The sequence below is a fragment of the Mytilus californianus genome, unplaced genomic scaffold, assembly GCF_021869535.1.
Source record: "Mytilus californianus isolate M0D057914Y unplaced genomic scaffold, xbMytCali1.0.p SCAF_15, whole genome shotgun sequence".
Classification (NCBI taxonomy): domain Eukaryota; kingdom Metazoa; phylum Mollusca; class Bivalvia; order Mytilida; family Mytilidae; genus Mytilus; species Mytilus californianus.
The window spans coordinates 23,834,683-23,855,162 of NW_026262637.1; the positions used below are offsets into that span (position 1 = coordinate 23,834,683).

At 32.7% G+C, this 20,480-nt stretch overlaps 2 protein-coding genes across 2 annotated transcripts in view; both read right to left on the bottom strand.

The window, feature by feature from the left end:
- The window catches only part of LOC127725713 (pyrokinin-1 receptor-like), a 49,965-nt gene extending 33,016 nt beyond the window's left edge, over positions 1–16,949 (bottom strand). The window contains exon 1 of the mRNA XM_052232888.1: positions 16,167–16,949. Coding sequence (XP_052088848.1) covers positions 16,167–16,431 — 265 coding nt within the window. The 5' untranslated portion in view covers positions 16,432–16,949. The remainder of the gene's footprint in view (positions 1–16,166) is intronic.
- On the bottom strand, positions 5,296–9,428 carry LOC127725711 (uncharacterized). Its single transcript, XM_052232885.1, has 2 exons — positions 8,965–9,428; positions 5,296–7,735 (listed from the first exon to the last, which is right to left on the bottom strand). The coding sequence occupies exons 1-2, from the start codon at positions 9,377–9,379 to the stop codon at positions 6,372–6,374; spliced, it is 1,779 nt and encodes a 592-aa protein (XP_052088845.1). The 5' UTR covers positions 9,380–9,428; the 3' UTR covers positions 5,296–6,371.
- Positions 16,950–20,480: the final 3,531 nt, after the last annotated feature.

Below are 20,480 nucleotides of genomic sequence, written 5' to 3' on the forward strand. Positions count from 1 at the left end.
AATGACTTCAGAATAGAAAATAAACAACTTTGCTATAAACAGAATGAAAAATGTATAAAATGTCTAACAAAATGCAGGCTATAAATTTCATAGTGCACAAAAAAGAAGGACTGATTTAAGGAAATTTGTCCATGAACAATTTCAATATTTAGCCAGTTTAATAAAAAAATTCGGGTATCAATCAGAAAAAATCGCCACATTGTTGGATCAAATTTTACGAAAATAGTCTTATTTTCACGAAACAACATTTGGGAGTACTATTGGCCCATAAAATTATATATTTATTAGCATATCTTCAAGTTTTAAGAAAAAAATTGGGAGATCAAATGGTTTCTACGGCAATAGGTGAAGTAAAATGGGCCGAGTTTTAACTTTGTTTGTATTTGATTAATCTCATCATTAGAACACATTTTATCAATAACAAATTATTAGAATTAGTTTTTTGTAACTTTTAAATATACTTGCATTCTTTAGCTGTGAAAGGTATCGGCATTATCCATTAGAAAAATTGTGAGGCGTAGAACCTTTTACTCAACAATACGGGTTATTACCCATAAATCCATCGGATTAATCGGCTTTCCGGTGGCCACGTCATTTCATTGGCTGTTATATAGACTCTACTAGAGTTGCGAATCTCTTGTATTATATGTCTCTGGTCCAGCATATATCCATTATAATAAACTGAATTAGCATTCACATTCATTTTGGTTATTAACAAGACAAAAGTTTTGAGCGTTTCTTAGAAACGTTTACTCAGAGATTAAAAGGACATGTGGTATGATTGGCGACGAGACAACTATCCACGAGAAAGGTCACCGTACGGCCTTCAACAGTGGGGATAACTCATACTGTATAATAAGCTATAATTACAAAAGGCTCCGACATGACAAAATGAAAAACAATTTAAACAGAAAACATTTTCAAACAAAAAACCAACGGCTTAATTTACAACAAAACAAGTATAACAAACAGCAAATAATAAATGTAGCTGTGTCTATCTTCAGATTTAAGTAAAAGGGTGACATGAGATATTAAAGGGAAACTTCGCAAAAAAATGAAAAATTCATATTCTGTTCATTATGTATAAAAAAGCACAAATTCATAGATATTAAAGTTTTATTCTGCAAGTTAAGAGATCACCATCGATTTTAAATTTAGAGTATCAATTCTCCGCATGCGGCCATTTTGACATCCTCCCCGAATATTGACCTCGATATATCTATAAACCACAAAGGACCAAAACAAGCAGTAACCTAACGTAGCCGTCATTGAGTGTCGATATCTTGTCAAGCGTACGGTTGTTTTATCCGACAAGGAAAGCATAAACAGTTTCCCGGGTCACAAAAAAGATTATGATAGACATGATTGTGCAACCTTTCCTAACTAACTTGATACGGAAAATGTAATTTTATATATATTATTTTTTAAATAACTAGTACTAATAGTATGGTCTGTCGTTTTGAAACTGTTTTGTTTACGAAGTATTTAAAACAAGAAATTGAAATTAGTTAAAAAGTCAAAGTTATAAATAAGTGTTCCGTGTAAAATTGTTTTTGAAAATCTAGTTTGTTCATAATTGTTTTATGTAATAAACTTTTTAAAATAAATTCGGACCTTCCCTTATCTGATCACCAGAATGGCTAATGGAATTGTTCCCAGAGGTATTGTGAGGTGACACGTACAGGTATTCAAGCGATTTCCTGTCGGGCTTTAAAACTGTTATTACACAATTACATTACGTGCATCACTTCTTTTCTGGGGGTATTGATCAGTGTACACGGCCGATAACATGTAACTTCCATTTTGAATCTATCAGGTGTAATATACAACTTTGTATAGCGTATCCGATAGTGATATACTAGTCATTGCTAAACTCATACGCTTGTTTATAAATAACATTTTTGGTGTAACGAATGATATTTAAGAAAATTTAAATAATTAAAAAAAAAAAGATTTGATGAAATAAAAATCTATTTACACATTTTCCAAGGGTAAATTGGGGAAAATGTAAGTATATACTCGTTGGCAATAATTATGGACATTTTGAAACATACAAATATTGATTAAACAAAATGTGCGGCACTTGTCGATCATTGGTTTATACGCCTAGATGGAAGGTTTAATACGGAACTATGAATAGTCGCAATATAGAACTAATATCATACAAGTATATTGAATATACGAGAGAAACATCCAGAAGTAATCTGATTTAAATACAGGTCGATTTCTAACTTGCTTTGGTTCATCGAAGCTAAAGACATAGTAAAATCACAGATTTATATTTCAATAAGATTATTTCGAACAGTTTAAGAAATTCGTCATCATCACATTTTCCTGGTCCGACATGCATGTTATATATATATGCCACTGGACGTGCACTAATGATCCCCAAAAGCCTATTTGAAGAAATAAAGAAACTTCACTCCGGATAGACTGATGGTAGTTGTATTACGTCTGGTCAGCTAGAGGGTTGATTTATTTATTTAGTTAGCTTGTAGGGGATTTAACCACTCTTAATATTGCACTTATGCATTAGATATTAAATGACAGTACCGGTAATCAAGGACGTATAACTAACAAGGATTCGTGTCTCGCGGTATCTCGTTAAAATATCGCAAATCGTGAGATTTGGATTTACTCACTACTACAATTATGCGCGCTTCAAATAAATATTTCCGGCTAGTTACGATAATGTAAACAACTAGAACTCCAACAGTCTCGATCGTCATGACAGAAATTCTCTGTTTTGATTTAACTTTTGTTACTTATCTTCGATGTTCAAAAACAAAAGAAACAAATATAAAAAAAATATTTTCTATCAAATATGTCTTACAGGGCCGTTAAAATCGTATAAATTTCAACGTTTTAACATTTTTATTATTGAATAGTAAATGTCTTCTAGAAACAATGATTGATTTGATTAACCCTTATTTAGTTTGAGCATTTTACTTTGCATTCCTAATTCCTGTGATGATTTATAATTAATTATAATAAAGAATAAAGTAGTCCTGATTGTATGTTGTTCATTTAATGAGCTTGTGCGGTATCCTTTCTACTTTTTAACCGATTGTAAGTTGTTTTTTTAATGAGCTTGTGTGGTTTCCTTTGTACTATTCAATTTAGAAAAGCTATGACCCAAACTACACTAAACGAGTCATTGTCTACTTTCAAAATGACCAAAGCTGATTTGAGAAAATTAATCTTGAGAAATATACACGAGTATGTCATAAAAAGAACGAGTTGCAATATCTGCTATTTACTTTTCGATTTGAACTCTATTAACATGTCAGATTTCTTATCTTGGGACACTGATCTTGATCTAGAACTATTGCTAGGGGAATATACAGAATATGACCCAAGTGATAGTGACAGTAGTATAGATTTCGCTGTGCCTAGTCCTAAAAAGAAAAAAACTGCCAACCCAACAGCAAAGGTGTCAGACATTTTGTATCAATGTCCAGTATGTGAAAAGCCACTGAAAACCATCTCAGGCTTTAGAGGGCATACCTCAAAACAGCATGGTCAACAAATTCGGGCCAGTGACTTTCGTGTTACAAAAGGTGTTTCAGCAACACAATCATCAACATCTACTAGTTGTGAATCTTCACAGGTGTCAAAAGATGCTTTTAGTAAAACTTTTTATACAGCACTGCCAACATCACTATGTAATATTGCAAATGACCCATTTGTTGTTAATCCACATGAGATTAAAGATTTATGTCATCAACTAGAAAACAATACCTCTGCTAAGGAATGTTTACATCAGGTTATTTACACCATTTTTGAAGAGTCAAACTCTAAACTGACACAAAGCAATGATAGAGAAAACATTTTTCGAAAACTTCATAAGGTTCGTTCGGATGTGTCCTTAAGACAGAAGTTTTTAGACCATTTTCCAACATGTTCAGAGAATGTACTTTCAATATTTTTGCAATTGATTTTTGAAGACATTATTGGTGAAATTATGGCTCAGATGACCAAGGTGCAAAAAGACAACTCAGAAAAAGAGCAATCACACCTTAGTAGTAATGATCAGTCTATTCTCTTCTATATAGCAGGATATATTGTGTATTCGCTGCGTAAAAGATTTTCTAGGTATAGTGCACATAAACTTGGTGTAATTTCAAACTTTACCATGACATCAGACAGTCAAAATTTTGTTACCCAATATAGCAAATGGTACAATATACAAGATCGTGGTGGTCTCCAAAAGCCATGTGACACTTTGTTTCTGCTAGTATGTGAGATGGAACTTATTGTACGCAAGTCTACTAGCTCAGTCTTAAGTGCAAATTCACTCTTAACTGAACCCTTGATGGAAAATATTATGGAAGGTTTCATGATCAAATACTATTGTAACATTCTAATGGCAAATGAAGAGGGTTCAATTGTTTCAGCTGTAACAGAAGACATTATCCGTTTATTTCTAAGGATACGTGGTTTTGCTGTTACCCGACTTGAGCGTAATAAGACAAGCATATCATCCAAGTCTACCAAAAAGTCATCCTCAAGTTTGAGACAGGCCTTGAAAGACATAACCAAAAACTAATTAGCAGTAGTTAAAAATAAACTGTAAACTGTAGACTGTAGTGCTTTTACATGTATCAGGGAATTTTCTGGATTTTTATTTAAAGTCGTCTGCCCTGATCATTATATTTCAGTGTATTGATGTTCTTGTTATTTAAAGAATCTTCTCAAAGTACATTTCAGTGCTGCTATAAACTGTGTATCCTTGAATTGTTGATTTTGTGCTCATATCTACCTGATTATTTATATTAAAAGAATTAAAGTATTTATGTGGTTTTTTTTTATATACAGCTAAGACCATGACTATCAATTGTTGAATTGAGCTATAAGGTGTTTCATCATTGGTAAACAATATACTTGTGTATTCTGTATAGAATGAGTATAGATAATGCTTTAGTTGTTGTTGTTGAGAACAGTTGGTCAAATTTGATTTTGTTAATTGTTTGGCAAGTTTGGTCTTTTACAGTAACCTATATACAGTATTGGTTTTGCTCATTGTTGACAGCTATACAGTAACCTTCGAATTCAGTTGTGTACATTTACATCATTTAGTCCGGTAAATAAAGAGTTGTATTCTTGGCAATTACATCACATCTCCTGTTTTTACTTGTAGCAGGTTTAAGACTGTTTTGTGAAAAATAGGATTTATATTGTTCATATTCATCCTCCAGAGTCCTGCATGTACATGTACATGTGTCAGAAATATATACTAGAAACTTGTCATTGTTGTCACATAAAAGGCAGAAGTTGAAACTCAAAATAAAGCAATTTAGATTTAAATCTATTTATCTCAAACACGCAACATATATTACATATATACACAACACAAATTACACACACAAAATCAGTAAATCAAGATATATTTAATAGATATATGTCCAAAGTATATGTACAAATAAAATCATATTATTATTATCCTCGCTAGTACTAATTACATTTTTTGTGTGAACATTTTTTCATTTTGATTAGCTGCTAAAAATAATCCTAAAAATAGCTGTTGAAATGACTTAATAAATATTTCCATTTTAATACGAATCAATTTGTTTTTTACAACCAATTTTACTATAAAAAAATTATTTCTATGAAAAACATGTTTTATAAAAATTGTGTCCAGAAGTAGAACTTTATACAATATGTACACTATACAGATAAGATAAGATTTATTTTATTAAAGTGTCTAACTTTGAATTGTCCATTGTATCTATATATATATATATATATATATATATATATACAAGTCTAAATTGAAAACTACGTTCAAACCTATGATTGCTTTGGATAAAAACCGCTATTTTTATACGTGTGCATGTAAAACAAATTTCGTTTTAGAAGGGTCTAAATACAGCACAAACAACATTTTCCAGAAGACCAAAAAAGTGAAAAAGTATATTTTAACAAAACGCATTTGACTAACAGGTCGAACAACTGATGTTCTTAAACCCTGCTGACTGCCACTGGCGATTGCCAAATAAATTGATCACAAAATGTAACAAAATGGATCTTAATATTAATTAAATACTAAACAGAAAACAATAATATATATATACACATAAATTCATAAGAACATACATGTATATTTAGGGACAAAAGTAAAGTTTTCCTATATTGGCACACTTCATATACATGTATATATCATAAATAATGAAATATTAGTAAACAAGAATTTAAAAGATCCACATCCAGAATATTGTATTTACTTTGAACTTTCATGTACTTTTAGCAATTCTTCATGAATACTGGTAAAATATGGGGAAACATTAAAATCTAAATTAAAACTATTCATAACTTTTTGAAGTTTGAAAAGAATTGCAATCATGACATTGTTACTAATGTACCACTAAAGCTTATCTCTTGGGTAACTTTGAATCGTCAATTACAAAACGGTTTTCGTCATTCTCTCGGTGGATATTCCCTCTCTTCGGAGCTAAAGCAACTGCTCCTACTGCACGCATTTGGTTCATCATGTGTCGAACCTCATACACTGTTGGGTTACTGTTGTCACCAACTCTATGACGGTAATGTCCAAACTCCTGTTCAAGAGGATCCTGATTAAAAGAGTGAGTGAGAACAAACTTAGCACCACTGTTTAATAAAAATTTCACACTTGCAACAATCGAATGCACACTTATTTTCAGTCCAGTAATAGTCTGATGACTAAGCAGCATCCCCTTCCGGTCTTTCAAAGTGAAATTTCCTACACGATTCATGACGGCTTGCTCCCATTCACTGAAGTAATTCAGGAAATCCTCTTTTAACCACCTCAGTCTTTCATCATTTGAAGAATTGTAGGGATTCAAATCCGGATTTCGTTTGTTATGACCTTCGTACAGGCTTCGCACATTCAAACAGTCAAAAAACCGGTTCATAACCCTTATAAAGTTCACTGTCTCTGTGACATTGTCTCCATATATCATTTCCAATGCATTAGCTACAGTTGAACTCAAGACCTGTGCAGCAAAATTCACCTTCATGCACCCAAATGTTGACATGTCGATATGTTTTCTTGTTAATTTGGGACATGGGCTGTATAATGACAGTTCGCAATGCTGTTCGAATAAATTAAGCAAATGAAGCCAAGAAATGTCTTTACCGTCTTTCCACATTTTTCGAGTATTTTTATGAGAGAATGAATTGCAAAAACAGTTGCGTGTGGTTTTAATAAGATGGGGTACGTCCGAAATAAAATATATAACTCTGTTGTCAGATGAGTACGGGTTATCTGCATAGTGTACAAAGTCATTGTCCTCTCCGTGAAGTTTAAAAAATCTCCTGTTTGATGACGCACCGTCGCAAGTAATGAATAAAACCCTTAGGTCAACAATGCTGGTCTCTAGAATGCGTACTGCCTTCCAAATAATGGGGTACAAAAAATCTGCTGTTATGCTAGTTGTCGGAAAACCGGCCAATGGGAACCGTAGGTCGCAAGTTACACCCCTCACCATTACAACAAGCATGTACTTGGCTATGTCTGAGTGTTCAGTTCCTTTAATACTCTTATCAAGTTCCATCATCTGGTTACCAACTTTGTCTAAATTACAGTATCCTATTAATTCACCACTGTATTTGTCATATACCAATTCTGATTTAACCTGAATTTCATCAAATAGTATTCCAACGTACTTTCGCCATGGCTCATCATTGTTATACATGCCCTTCTTTTCTGCCTCAGATTTCAATATATTTAAAACATCTGGTTGATAACCATTACCTGAAGAAGAAAAAATCTTTCAGTAAACCTACATTATAAACAGTCTTTAGTAATAAAAGGAAAAGTACATGTGACCTACATTTTAACGTATCAAGAGCAGTCTGCACCGTTAGCCACTAGTCGATGCCCCAGACTGGTAAATATTGATTTGGACTAGTGAAATTTTTCAAAATTTTGTATAGTCATAAATTGACAAGTTTTGATACTTAGTTTCCAGACTAGTAGATGTTGAAGTTTTTGGCACAGACTGCAAGAGAGGTAAAAATGGTAAATATCAGAACAAGACAGCAACCTAACAAATAGATTGACAAAAAAAACAATACAAATCCTTCAACAACAGACAAATGTTCATACAATGCGCCACAACTCACCAGTATTTAATTTCATTTCTAACGGCATTCATAAAAACGCTATAGGATAATCAAGATATATATATAATGTCAAAAATAAGTGAATTGATTTATTTCTGTAGGTGAAATTGCAATTAAATTCAATCAGGTTTTGCTCAAATAAAAATAACCCAACAAAAATACATACAATTTAACCTAGCCTAATTATAAGGGTGTCTTTTAAATGAAGTCTTGGAACTTGTACAAAAATGTACATGTATGTGTTAACTGAAATTCAAATGTATAAACATTTTGACATTGAATGACCTATAATGACTATAATGTATTTTGTGCTGTTTAGGGGGCTCACAAACATGTTTAACCCCATCACATTGTGCATGTGCCTGTCACACGTTAGGAGACTACATTCTAGTTCAATTGTTGTCTTTGGTCATACGTGTTCCTGTCTTATATCTTTGGTTAAAAGAATGATAAAGTACAAAAACAAAATGTAGGCTGTTAACTTTCTTCAGTCTTAATATTTGGGCCTTTAATTTCAAGCCAACTACATGTACATGTATCATGACTATATTGTTTGGGTTTTTCTCATTGATGAAGGCCATAACGTTACCTGTAATGGCTTGTATACATGTATTCAATAAAGCAATTTATAACTCATTATCATAATCATGATACATGTATATAATAACCATTTCTTTTCATTTTTAAGGGGATGCATTATTATCTATAGCTATTTTTTTATATATATATTTTAGGACTAAATTCTTAATTTGACTTTTTGTTCCATTTATTATCTGTTCGATTGACCCTATACATTGTAGAGGCAGAACCCCCAACATATCTGTACATGTCTAATAAATATATGCGTAACTGACTTACCACATTTAGTGTAGTGAGAGTAATCAAACAAAGTCCTGGCACTTGGTAAAGTGATAAACCCAGAGTCTCTCAAAGCATCATATGCAGCACTGGACTTCTGTCGAAGATACAAGCACCATCTAATTATCATGGGATGCCATCTCATTCCTTTAGCTGATTTCACGTTAACACTTTTAAATTGTTCACTCCAAAAAAGTCTTTGAAAGCAATTGGAATCTGGGAAGGCTTTCTCCATTTCGGTTGAACATAAAGCCATAGCATCTCTCATCTCAATGGACTGACATGCACTTAGAGTCACACCACTTCCTGATAAATCCCGTTGAAACTGTCTTTGAGTTTGGGCAATCTGGTTTTGCAAACTGGTGATGACATTTCTCTGCTGTGAAATTTTACCAATGAGCTCATCTCGTGACATGTTGCAATGCTTATAGTTCCTTGAAATGTAATTTGGAGTGCTGCCATCAGAAAACCATATACCTGCAAACTAGCAGCTCTGCTCTGATAGATAGATATAATGAAACAAAATAGAGCTGTTAAAAATTAGTTCATTTTGAAGCTCAATATCTAGTCAAATTCTCAACATAGGAAGCTTAAATTTTATATGCAAGTGTAAAAATGTCTAAGAAATGGAAAAAAATAATGCAATATGTGATTGTGTAGCATATATTCAACAATATAGCTGCAAAATAGCATCTCTGCTCTGATTGGTAAACATTTTGACCAAAAAAATGGAGGGGGAGAAATAACTTCAATATTTGACTAACCTCTCAACAAAAGAAGTTGGAACTTGCTATGCAAACGTAAAAATATAAAAGGAAAATAACTCGTTTAATTTAGAGCGTCTTTTACACCAAAAACGAAAATTTAGCTGCAAAAATACAAGGCCATTCTCCATGTAAGTCGCCATTTTGTTTACCGAAAAGGGCTGTTTTATATGTTATATTACACGTGAAATACACAACAAAAGACACTCTGTTTTCATATGCAAACGTAAATGGTATCTAAAACTTGTAATCAAATACTTTTGTAGAAGTAAATGCAATAAAATTTAATGATTTCAATGCAACATGACAGGGTCATGCAACTTGGACCCAGCATCATGGACAGCATCTGGCATCCAAACTGTTGATCACTTATTATGATGTTTATAAATGTCTTATGATGTTTTCGTAGGAAAATATCATTAAATACCATAAAATAACTTCTACTTAATCAGTTTTTAATTATTCATATAATATTTTTATACTTACAAATTGATGTAGAAATCTCGAAGCGGCACTTCCCGCTGAAGCTTTCTGCAAGATCTCGTGATTTCTCGTAGCACGCGGTATTTCTCGGATGCTATCAAGGCGGTATAGGGACTTTCCTATCCTTCTAATATACGTCCTTGCGGTAATATAAGAGAAAATATAAATACGAAAAGTCGCATATCTGATAGAAAATGACTCACCATGAACTATAGGATTGTACGTACGATTGTCATTCTAAATCGCATAACGGACAGTTATATTGCGACTATTCATAGTTCCGTATTAAACCTTCCATCTAGGCGTATAAACCAATGATCGACAAGTGCCGCACATTTTGTTTAATCAATATTTGTATGTTTCAAAATGTCCATAATTATTGCCAACGAGTATATACTTACATTTTCCCCAATTTACATTTAAAATGCATGCATGTACGCTGTGATAAAAAGGGGTGTCGCAGTTTCAAAGTATTCATCATAAATCTATTTCAAGTTTATTATTTCCTGTTATTTTTATAAGTTAACGCAGAGACATGTATACACTAGATCTCTATTTAACGACAAGCAACTATATAAATATCTGAATCTGATGTGACTTACCGTTCATCTCTTTCTTTTTTCTCATTTTATTTTTATTTTTGCAGGAATATACACATTGTAAGATATACTGTTCCTCGATTTGGGGGGGGGGGGTGGTGGTCTGAGGTCTATCTATCTATGATTAACCTTGACATTTCCGGGTATAACAGAGCTACTTGTATATTACCTGAATGTGGTTAGGTGACGTCCTATGACGTCTTACGTATACATGTTCATATTTATAATGGTTTCTGATATAACAATCAGGTTTTATAACATTCACACTTCTGCATGTTCTGTATACCAAATTCGTATCTTTTTTTCAGACCGAATGAGGATGTGAATATTTTCCAGGATCAAATTTCATTTCGGGATTTTTTTTATTTCTTTGTATTAAATCTCAGAAATTTACAGAATATACTGCTTGTCCGCTTTAGGAGTTTTCTTGTCAGTTTAAACAGACGTATATATGTCTCTGGTTTAGAGTGGGTTCATGAATGAATGATAAGTTTTACAAAGGTACAAGATATCAAGCACATTGAAAATTGATTTCGCCGTTCTGTCACCATTTAAAAAAGGAAAGTTGACGTTTAACTTAGATTGATTCTGTTAATTTTTTTTTAACATCGTTGGTCAAATAGCTTAAGAATTATATAAATACGTTGTGAGATTTATAATATTTTAATAAGGGCATTTCTGATAAGGTAAATGAAGATCGCTTTGGACGACAAAACTATATTTTTGTAACTGATAATTTTCTCTGCACATTTAAATATTCAAGGTTACCGATGATAATTTAAAATAGTACTGTTTTGATTTATACGCTCGTTTTCGTGGGCCATTTATAATATTTATATAATTATTTTATTAAAAGTGATTCAGAATTTCGATGTTACAACAAAATACTCACCTTTTTATTTAAAAACTGAGCAAATGCAAAATGTTAAAAAAATATATATATAACGGCGATTAAGGTATTTTGCCACCATATTCCTCCCTTAATAATTAAAAAAAATCTGTCTCATACCTGCAACGGTGAACCCTTGAGGACAAACACCACTCTAGTGAAGATCAAAGGATTAAAATTACATAATGCTAATCTTTTAATTACCGTGAATTTAATCACGCCTTTACCAGGTGGTGTCAGCATAATACACATGCATTGTATTTACACAGTACTAGACTGAAGCAAGGATATGTATAGTAAGACAAATCCTCGACTGAAGTAATAGGGGGGAATACAAACGTGAATTTCTATTATACTATCAGTTATATATGTTGTTCAAAATATCAGTCGAAAAAAAATCATAAAAAAATTCTATTGTATGATTTGCTTTTATTACTATAATCATATCAGAAATCCTTAAAATATAAATCGTAAATTTTAATTTAAAAAAATGCACGGCTGATCACTTTTCTTTCTCAATTGTTAGTTGGTTAATAGCTACACCAAAAGTCGTTGATGCGCTTTAAATCGCGTTATTAGATGATTAACGAAAAAGACTTTAAATGAGATTAATCCACTCCCGGCATGCAAAAAGACTTAAACTACGTCACATAAGTCAGGAAGTTTGAATAAATAGAATTAATAATTCCCAATTTTCTTCTTTATTAGTTTTCATATCCAGATAAAACTTGGTGAATATGTTTTTAATGATATTATGAACATAATAAGATGATAAGTAAAAAATCGCGAATTTTCCCTTTAACCAAAAAAACAACTGTCATAAAAATGAAATAAGACAGAATTCTACACGAATAGAACAAATCAAAAGCACACACGTATTATCTACGGTTTGTCTCGTCTTTTTCTCTTCTATATGATTAAAACATTTTTAGTCAAATAGAAACTAGCCCATCTAGTTTACTGATGATTTATCCGATATTCAACTTAATTTTATCCACAGGTCCATATACACTCCTCAGCAATGGACAAGCGTCCATGCCTATAGAATACACAATGAACAAATGTTAGTTTTGCATAAATTCTACATAGAAGATAAAATACCCGGCATCAACACCAAATTATAAATTGAGAAAACTGACTGACTTAACTCAGGCAAAAAAACTTAAAACTTATAATGAGAGTTGCTTAACCCTCTCCTTCCCTTTCCATAAAAAAAACCCACACACACACACACACACATAAAAAAGAAAATATCCCTACCAGCTAAAACAACTAATGAGAAAAAAGTGAAAACAATAACAATTATGATTATGATTATTAAAACAGAGCAACACAAAATAAAATGTAATCTAAATACTGTCCTTTAATGAAGAATGCAATATGATATTTGATTTGTAATTAATATGTTATTTTTATTTGAGTAGTTAATTACACCCAGAATCAATAACATACAAACTATATACGATATGTGTTTGGTTAGGTTTTGACAATGTAAAGTTATAGACAACACACTTGTTTCTTGTTCTGATCACAAATTACATTTCATTACACGGTGGGCATGGCAAGTTACATTAAGTCATCATGACATAATTATGTAGTAAAACTGTTTTTCATGTATAAAGTGAATGTAAATGTGTTAACGAACTTTTCCTTGAAAAATGTGACCTAAAAGTTAATTGTTATATATAGCAGTACCAGTCTAGGAACTTTATCCTATTCGTTAAGTTCAAGATTTCTAAAAGATTTCATGATAGATATATAGGTGTCAGACCACTAATTCAAAATCCCAATCTATTCAACTATTTTTTCAATTTTCACAGTCTTCTAAATATTTTACCTTAAGTTTAACTTCATTGAAACCAGGTATTTCCTGAATTATAAATATATCTCCTTTCTACGTGCCAATTTTCAACTAATGTTTAAAGTCTTCTAGTAAAACACTACCTCTCGGAAGGCAACTGCTACTAAAAATAACCCCTGGTTTCTAGTATAATATAGAGGGCATTAATCCTCAATTTTTCATGCAAACTTATGAACAAGTAAATTTGGGCTCAAAATGGTCAAAGTATATTTCTCTGTCACCAAAAGTTTCATTTCTCCAAATTTGTTGGTTAGTTTAAGTAAACAATGACACCAAAAGCACTATTGTTTTGTCTGGGAAGGGGAGTGGGTGAATTGGTGGTCTGATTCCTAAAACACTTTAATTGTGGTATTGACAAAGCGTTTTTCTGGATTTACTTGCACAAGGAACCTTCAAATCATAAACAATTGCAGTCAAGGTTGCTTGAATACTTACATACTAGAGGAGCCACTTGACCATAAGGGACCAAAGGTTTATCCCGTATAAATGTCTTAGTGACTACTTAGCAAAACGCGGGTCTTTGAAAGAGAATGTGAGAGTCCCGCCAAAATCAAATTAATAAATCGATAGCCTAGTCGTTTGCTCAATATTTTCAAGCATTTTGTAAGTAATAATTATCTTTGTTTTTTAATAAACAACAAAAAAAAAGATCATTAAATTTATAATTTTGAAAAGAAAGAACTTCTTTTAAACTAAATCTCATAATTTATTTGGAAATAATCAACACATAAAATAACAAAGTTTTTACAGTTGTTCTTCGTGTAAAGGTTTGCATTACGGTTTTGCACCACGAAATAAAGAGCCAACGTCTTAACATAAACAAGAAGCTTGCTGCATTGACTGGAACGGTCTCCTGTCATATTAATCGATAACCGCTACATACATCTGGGAATGGATATATACCTGAGAGATATAAAAAAAAAGTGCACGGAAGGCTGGACATTTTTTTCTATACACTATATTATCCTTGTAAGATAAATAGAAACAAGGAGTTGTACGCGATGCGGTATAAAGTAAACACCAAACTTTTTTAAACATTGAGGTAAAATCCTTGCTCAGCTGGTGTAATAAAATTCAAAGTTTCGTTAAATATGAAGTAAGTGACAGCCCACTTGATCAGCAAATTGCTTACACGGTACCACGTAATACAATGAAGTTCCAGACCTAATATCAAATCATTCCTTTTAACTGAAGATATTATTAAGAATAATCAAACCACAACTATCTATCACTTACACGGTACTCTACGTTATAAAACACCGAATATAAACCTATTTTTTTTACATCATAATTATGTCCTTATGTGCGGAAATTTCACAAAAATAAATAACTCTGGTGGATAGTTGTCTCTTTGACAATCATACCACATCTTCACATATTTATATTAAGAGTGTCGAATGTATGTATATTTCACACATATTTCCTCTATTGTCAAGAGAAAATTAAGGTTCAACATTTTAAGTTTAATGTAAAAGTTGAATGTATCTGCGACATCGCCAATTTATATAACCCCAATTACACCCTATCATAACTGACTACACCGTTGACGATAAAGTTTCAGAATTGGACAGATTGTATCAGAAAGCCACAATACTGATTTTATTTGAAAACCTTGAGCAGATTTAAGAAAAAAGACCAACCTGTATCAATGCTTATAAATTAGATTGAAATGAGAAACAAAACAATAAATACATGTCATTGGAGACTTCTAAGAGAACGATGTCCCACTACATTTCTCGTTTGTTTATATTACCAGTGACGCTGCTCTTGCTACTACCATAGTCAAAGTTGCAAATACTTTCAAACACAATTACTTTACATTGTAGGTTGCAGGAAAAAACTAAAGCACATGGAATAAAATTAGCGACTTCAACTAGGAAATATTCTATATAAACTACATTTGATTTCAGGAAGCAAGTATTGTGCCAACGTATGATACTTGTATGATTCTTTTAAGAGTATCTTTTCGGTGTTTGTACTTTTATATTATTGGTCCCAAGATACCTCTGGAAGTGAGAATTCAATAGTTGCCGTTTGTTGTTGTATATCATATTTGGTTTTCGTTTATTATTTTGTACATAAATCAGGTCGTTAATTTTCCCGTTTGAATTGTTTTACATTTGTTCTTTCGGTGCCTTTTATAGTTTGCTTCGCGGTATGGGTATTGCTAATGGCTGAAGGCCGTACGGTGACTTATAAGTTGTTTAATTCTACGTCATTTGGTCTCTGGTGGAGAGTAGTCTCGTTGACAATCCTACAACATCTTCGTATTGTAATACTAGTTCAATTTAATTTTTAAAAATGTCTTTTTTCATCGTTTGATATTTTAGTAGTGCAGTAGGCATACAAATTTCAATAATGACAGGAAACAATTTATCTGGCATGCATTTATTGTAAATTGTGCCGGACGGTGGAATTGTGCAAAATTCCTCAAGGGGATAATTCAACTCTGTAGATAATGTAGTTTAATGACTGATATTGTGTTCTGTTGTAAATTACATTGTCCTTAAAAAAATTGACATACATGTTGAAATGTAACTCTTCTAAAAAGACGACGGGATTTGTCTTCTTCAAAAACAAACATGTAAATGGAAAATACGACTTACCTATCGCCAATGTCAATAGATCAGCAATGGCCAAGCTCACTAAGTAGTAATTTGTTGCTGTATGCATGTTCCGATTTCGTGCTATCACAATGCATGTACATATATTTCCAATAGATCCGGATAAAAATATTCCAATATATATAACATTCAGGACTATTAACTGTACGGTACTAACGTACCTGTCTCCTAAATGTATAGTCAAGTATGCTGGAATATCCAAACTTGTATTCGTCATGTTAGCGTTTGTGTTACTGGTATTGTTCATAGCCCTTCACAAACAACGACAAACTATGTGTATGTTTATTTAGGATCTCCCAAGTCCACTTTGTTGTTACTTACTTTGTCTATAAATTGAATATTAGACAAACTGTATGACGTCTTCCTCTAACTACTTCTCCATTAATTTAATTGTTTGATAATTAAGTAATGTATTAAATAAAGAACTTAAGAACGAGCTTCCTCCAATTTTATAATAAGTAATTCGTCAAAAATTAAGTTAACTGTAAAATTAGTAATCTGCAAGTCGTTTACCGTATACACACCAGAACTACCTATTATTTCAATTAAGTGCAATATTGATACTTAATGGACAATAAACACATCGATTTCTGTCTTCGATCTCATCAGGTATAATATTGCTCATTGTAATATATAAACCTGCCTCCGATATCATCTCATTGATACTAACCAACAAAAATAAATCTTCATCAAACAAATTACTGTGGCTACTGATTGGCGAATACAATGTTGATGTTCGTTCCCACTCCTAAAATACGACCATCTGATTACACAGATTTGAGAAAGTGATTTTGACTTGTTCAATACAGTCTAACGTTAGATTTATACAATCAAGATCAGAAAAATAACACAAAATCTCGCGATATTTGTAAGTGATTACATTGTGTTTCCCATGTTTTACCTTTCCATTAGGTTGTAATATATTTACATACAGCCATTAATAAAAGTACAACGTAACAAGAATTCGTGATGTTGTTTTAATTGCAACTGTAACCTAAAGAAAAAGTATCTTATGCATACACCAGTAAATTACAAGAAAAACATTAACAAATGAAATATTATGTTTCATTTGTCAATGTTTTGCTGTTCTTTTAATCGCTTGAGAATTTGCCGCGTTGACGAGATTAAATATACAAGGTTCTTTAACTTATGGAAAACATTCCAAAATCAATTCGATGAATCAAAAATCGTATAGCAAGTGCCTCTAATAGTCTGGTGTCTTTGATGAGTTTTTTTTTCTAAATGTAAAATACTATAATGGCAGGATAATCTTATTTGGTATACTAAAAATCATAACTTTTAAAAAAAAAATGATCTATAGACCATATGCAACCAGTTCGACTATTGGTTAAATTTTTAGTAAACGAATGCCTTGTTCGTGGATATGACTTTAACTTGTGTCTGTTCAGATTTGCAAACCCGATGCATTTGTAAAGTTGAGAAGTTAATGACTTTAAAACATATGTAGAAGTTGACGTTGAAGCAATGTGCACGCGGTGCTGATTGGCTTTCAGCACAACGGCAAATCAACACATACATTAACAAGAAGCTGTCAGATTGACAACTTACCGGATTTTCTGCATTAAAGCGATATTTGCAAATCTAGACCCCCAAACAGGATCAAGTCAAAAAATAAATAAATTTTTGTAGGGTTCAGAAATAAAAAGGCCAGAATCAATCTTGACCTCCCATTTATCATAAGTGACATAATATAGGAATTTAAGAATGTATATAAGTACATACACTTTTTTTCAGCAGGGGTCGGTAGGCAGAAATCATGGAGTCAATAACAAAGGAAATATTTTTATGGGATTATAACCTTATTTAATATAAAATCATAGAATCTTCTGGTCACTCCAATAACTTCCCAGAAACACACTTTCAACCGGTCTTTGTCTTGTAATATATGCATGGTAGAATGATCCTGAAATTCGAAATTTACCTTCTTTAGTCACAGGAAACAATATATATAATTTTTAAAATATTTCGTTAAAGCGTTTTCAAGTATATGCAACGGAAAACGCTCTTAGTATAACTTTCGCTACTTAAAGTTCTACAACTTAAAAACAATAAAAGCTAAAATCGTGAAAATTGAAATTTGAAAATATTTCGTCACAGCGTTATCAAGTTATTGCACGGACACTGTTTGGCAGCCGCTAGCCTTACATCATCAAATTAATAACCGATATTTTCCTTTGGAAATCTGGTGAAAAATTTACAGCCAACAATGCAGCGAGTTTTTCTCTCGTGCTGACTGGATGTGGTTATACATTCAAAATCTCCGTGCTTGAGGTGAATGATCGAATCACATAACTATTAAGACGTACTTATTCTTGGTATAACTTCTCTGAAGTGTGCTACTTCATTATTTCACTTTCAGCCAGTTTCTTTATTGAAATTGTTATGCAGTTTAACCGAATTATGTGCTCAATTCAAACGTAATATCATAGCCAGTAAACTATCATATATCTTGACGTGCCCCGTTGTTGTTTAAGGTAGAAAATGGAGAGGGGTCTAAATTAAAAACGATACAATTATTTCATACTTTGCCAAATTGTTAGAAGCTCGTGTAATATGATGTACTGCTCGAGACAACATTCCTCAATATTAACACAATAACCCTATAACATCCGCAAAAAACTGACAGCTTTAAATTTTGAATGAATATAAAAAAAAAAGAAAATGTGGTATGATTTCCAATGATTACCCAGCAGGCATTTCAACGTTGAAACAACGTTGAATCAACGTTGATCTGTAACGTTGAAAAGACGTTGAAATAACGGTTGGTTTTGAAAGTTGACACAACGTTGAATATCTGACGTTGAAACAACGTTATATTTTCAAAATTGTATCAACGTTGATTTTTGATTGAATATAGGTTTAAACTTAACATTGAAACAACGTCACCCTAATATTGCAACAAGATTCTTTCATGTTGAAATAAGCAATGCGTTGCTTGTTGTTGGTTCATCTGTCACATGTGTTTGTCGTTACAAATTTAGGCGGTTGGTTTTTCTCGTTTGAATTGATTATTGAAGGGTGTATTGTGTCCGGGTCTTCTATTGCGGTCTATACGGTGTGGTGTGTGCTTATTGTTGAAGTCCGTTTAGTGATCTCCACGTCAATTGGACTCTGGTGGATATTTGTCTCATTGGAAATCATACCACATCTTCTTATATCTATAATAGTTAGTAACCACACAAGATATTGAAGCCACATGACTCTACAGAGGACATCAGCAAGATTTGAAAAAAAACAGTACAACAGATGTCAAGTCATGACAAAAGCTAAATTAAATATAGCCAAAAGGTGATCTGGTAAATAAATACAAATAATCTCTTAATCAATTTTTATTATTTTCGTGAAAATGAATTGTAGTCTCTAAACTCCTACAACCATTTCTGGTGCACAATCCTTCTTTAATTCAGCTTCTGTTATCTTTGTGTAGGCCTCCATTACTCTTCCTGAAATAACAAACACAAATAATATTTTGTAAACAGGACTTAGCAATCACGTAGAACGTCAAAGGCAGGGAATAAAATGTTATATAGGCCAGGTTTTTTAAAAATAATTTACTGGTTTATATAATAGCGGATCCGTTTTTACCATTTTTTTCGCTCCTGTACATGTACAATGTAGCAATGCCGCCTATCTCGAGCACAACGATCTATGTTCAAATGCCACCTATTTCGGCCACCACGATCTATTGTAACAATGCCACCCATCTCAAGCACCAGGATCTATTGTAACAATGCCACCCATCTCGAGCACCAGGATCTATTGTAACAAGGTCACCCATCTCAAGCAGAGGATCTATTGTTAAAATGCCACCTATCTCGAGCACCAGGATCTATTGTACAAATGCCACCCATCTCGAGCACCAGGATCTATTGTAACAATGCCACCCATTTCGAGCACCAGGATCTATTGAAACAATGCCACCCATCTCGAGCACAAGGATCTATTGTTAAAATGCCACCCATCTCAAGCACCAGGATCTATTGTAACAATGCCACCCATCTCGAGCACCAGGATCTATTGTAACAATGCCACCCATATCGAGCACCAGGATCTAGTGTAACAATGCCACCCATCTCGAGCACCAGGATCTACTGTTAAAATGCCACCTATTTCGAGCACCAGGATCTATTGTAAAAATGCCACCCATCTTGAATACCAAGATCTATTATAACAATGCCACCCATCTCGAACACCAGAATCTTTTTTTCTGGACGAACCTCCATCGTCGACATGTCAACCAACATTTAACGTTGAAACAACATATTTATTTCAACC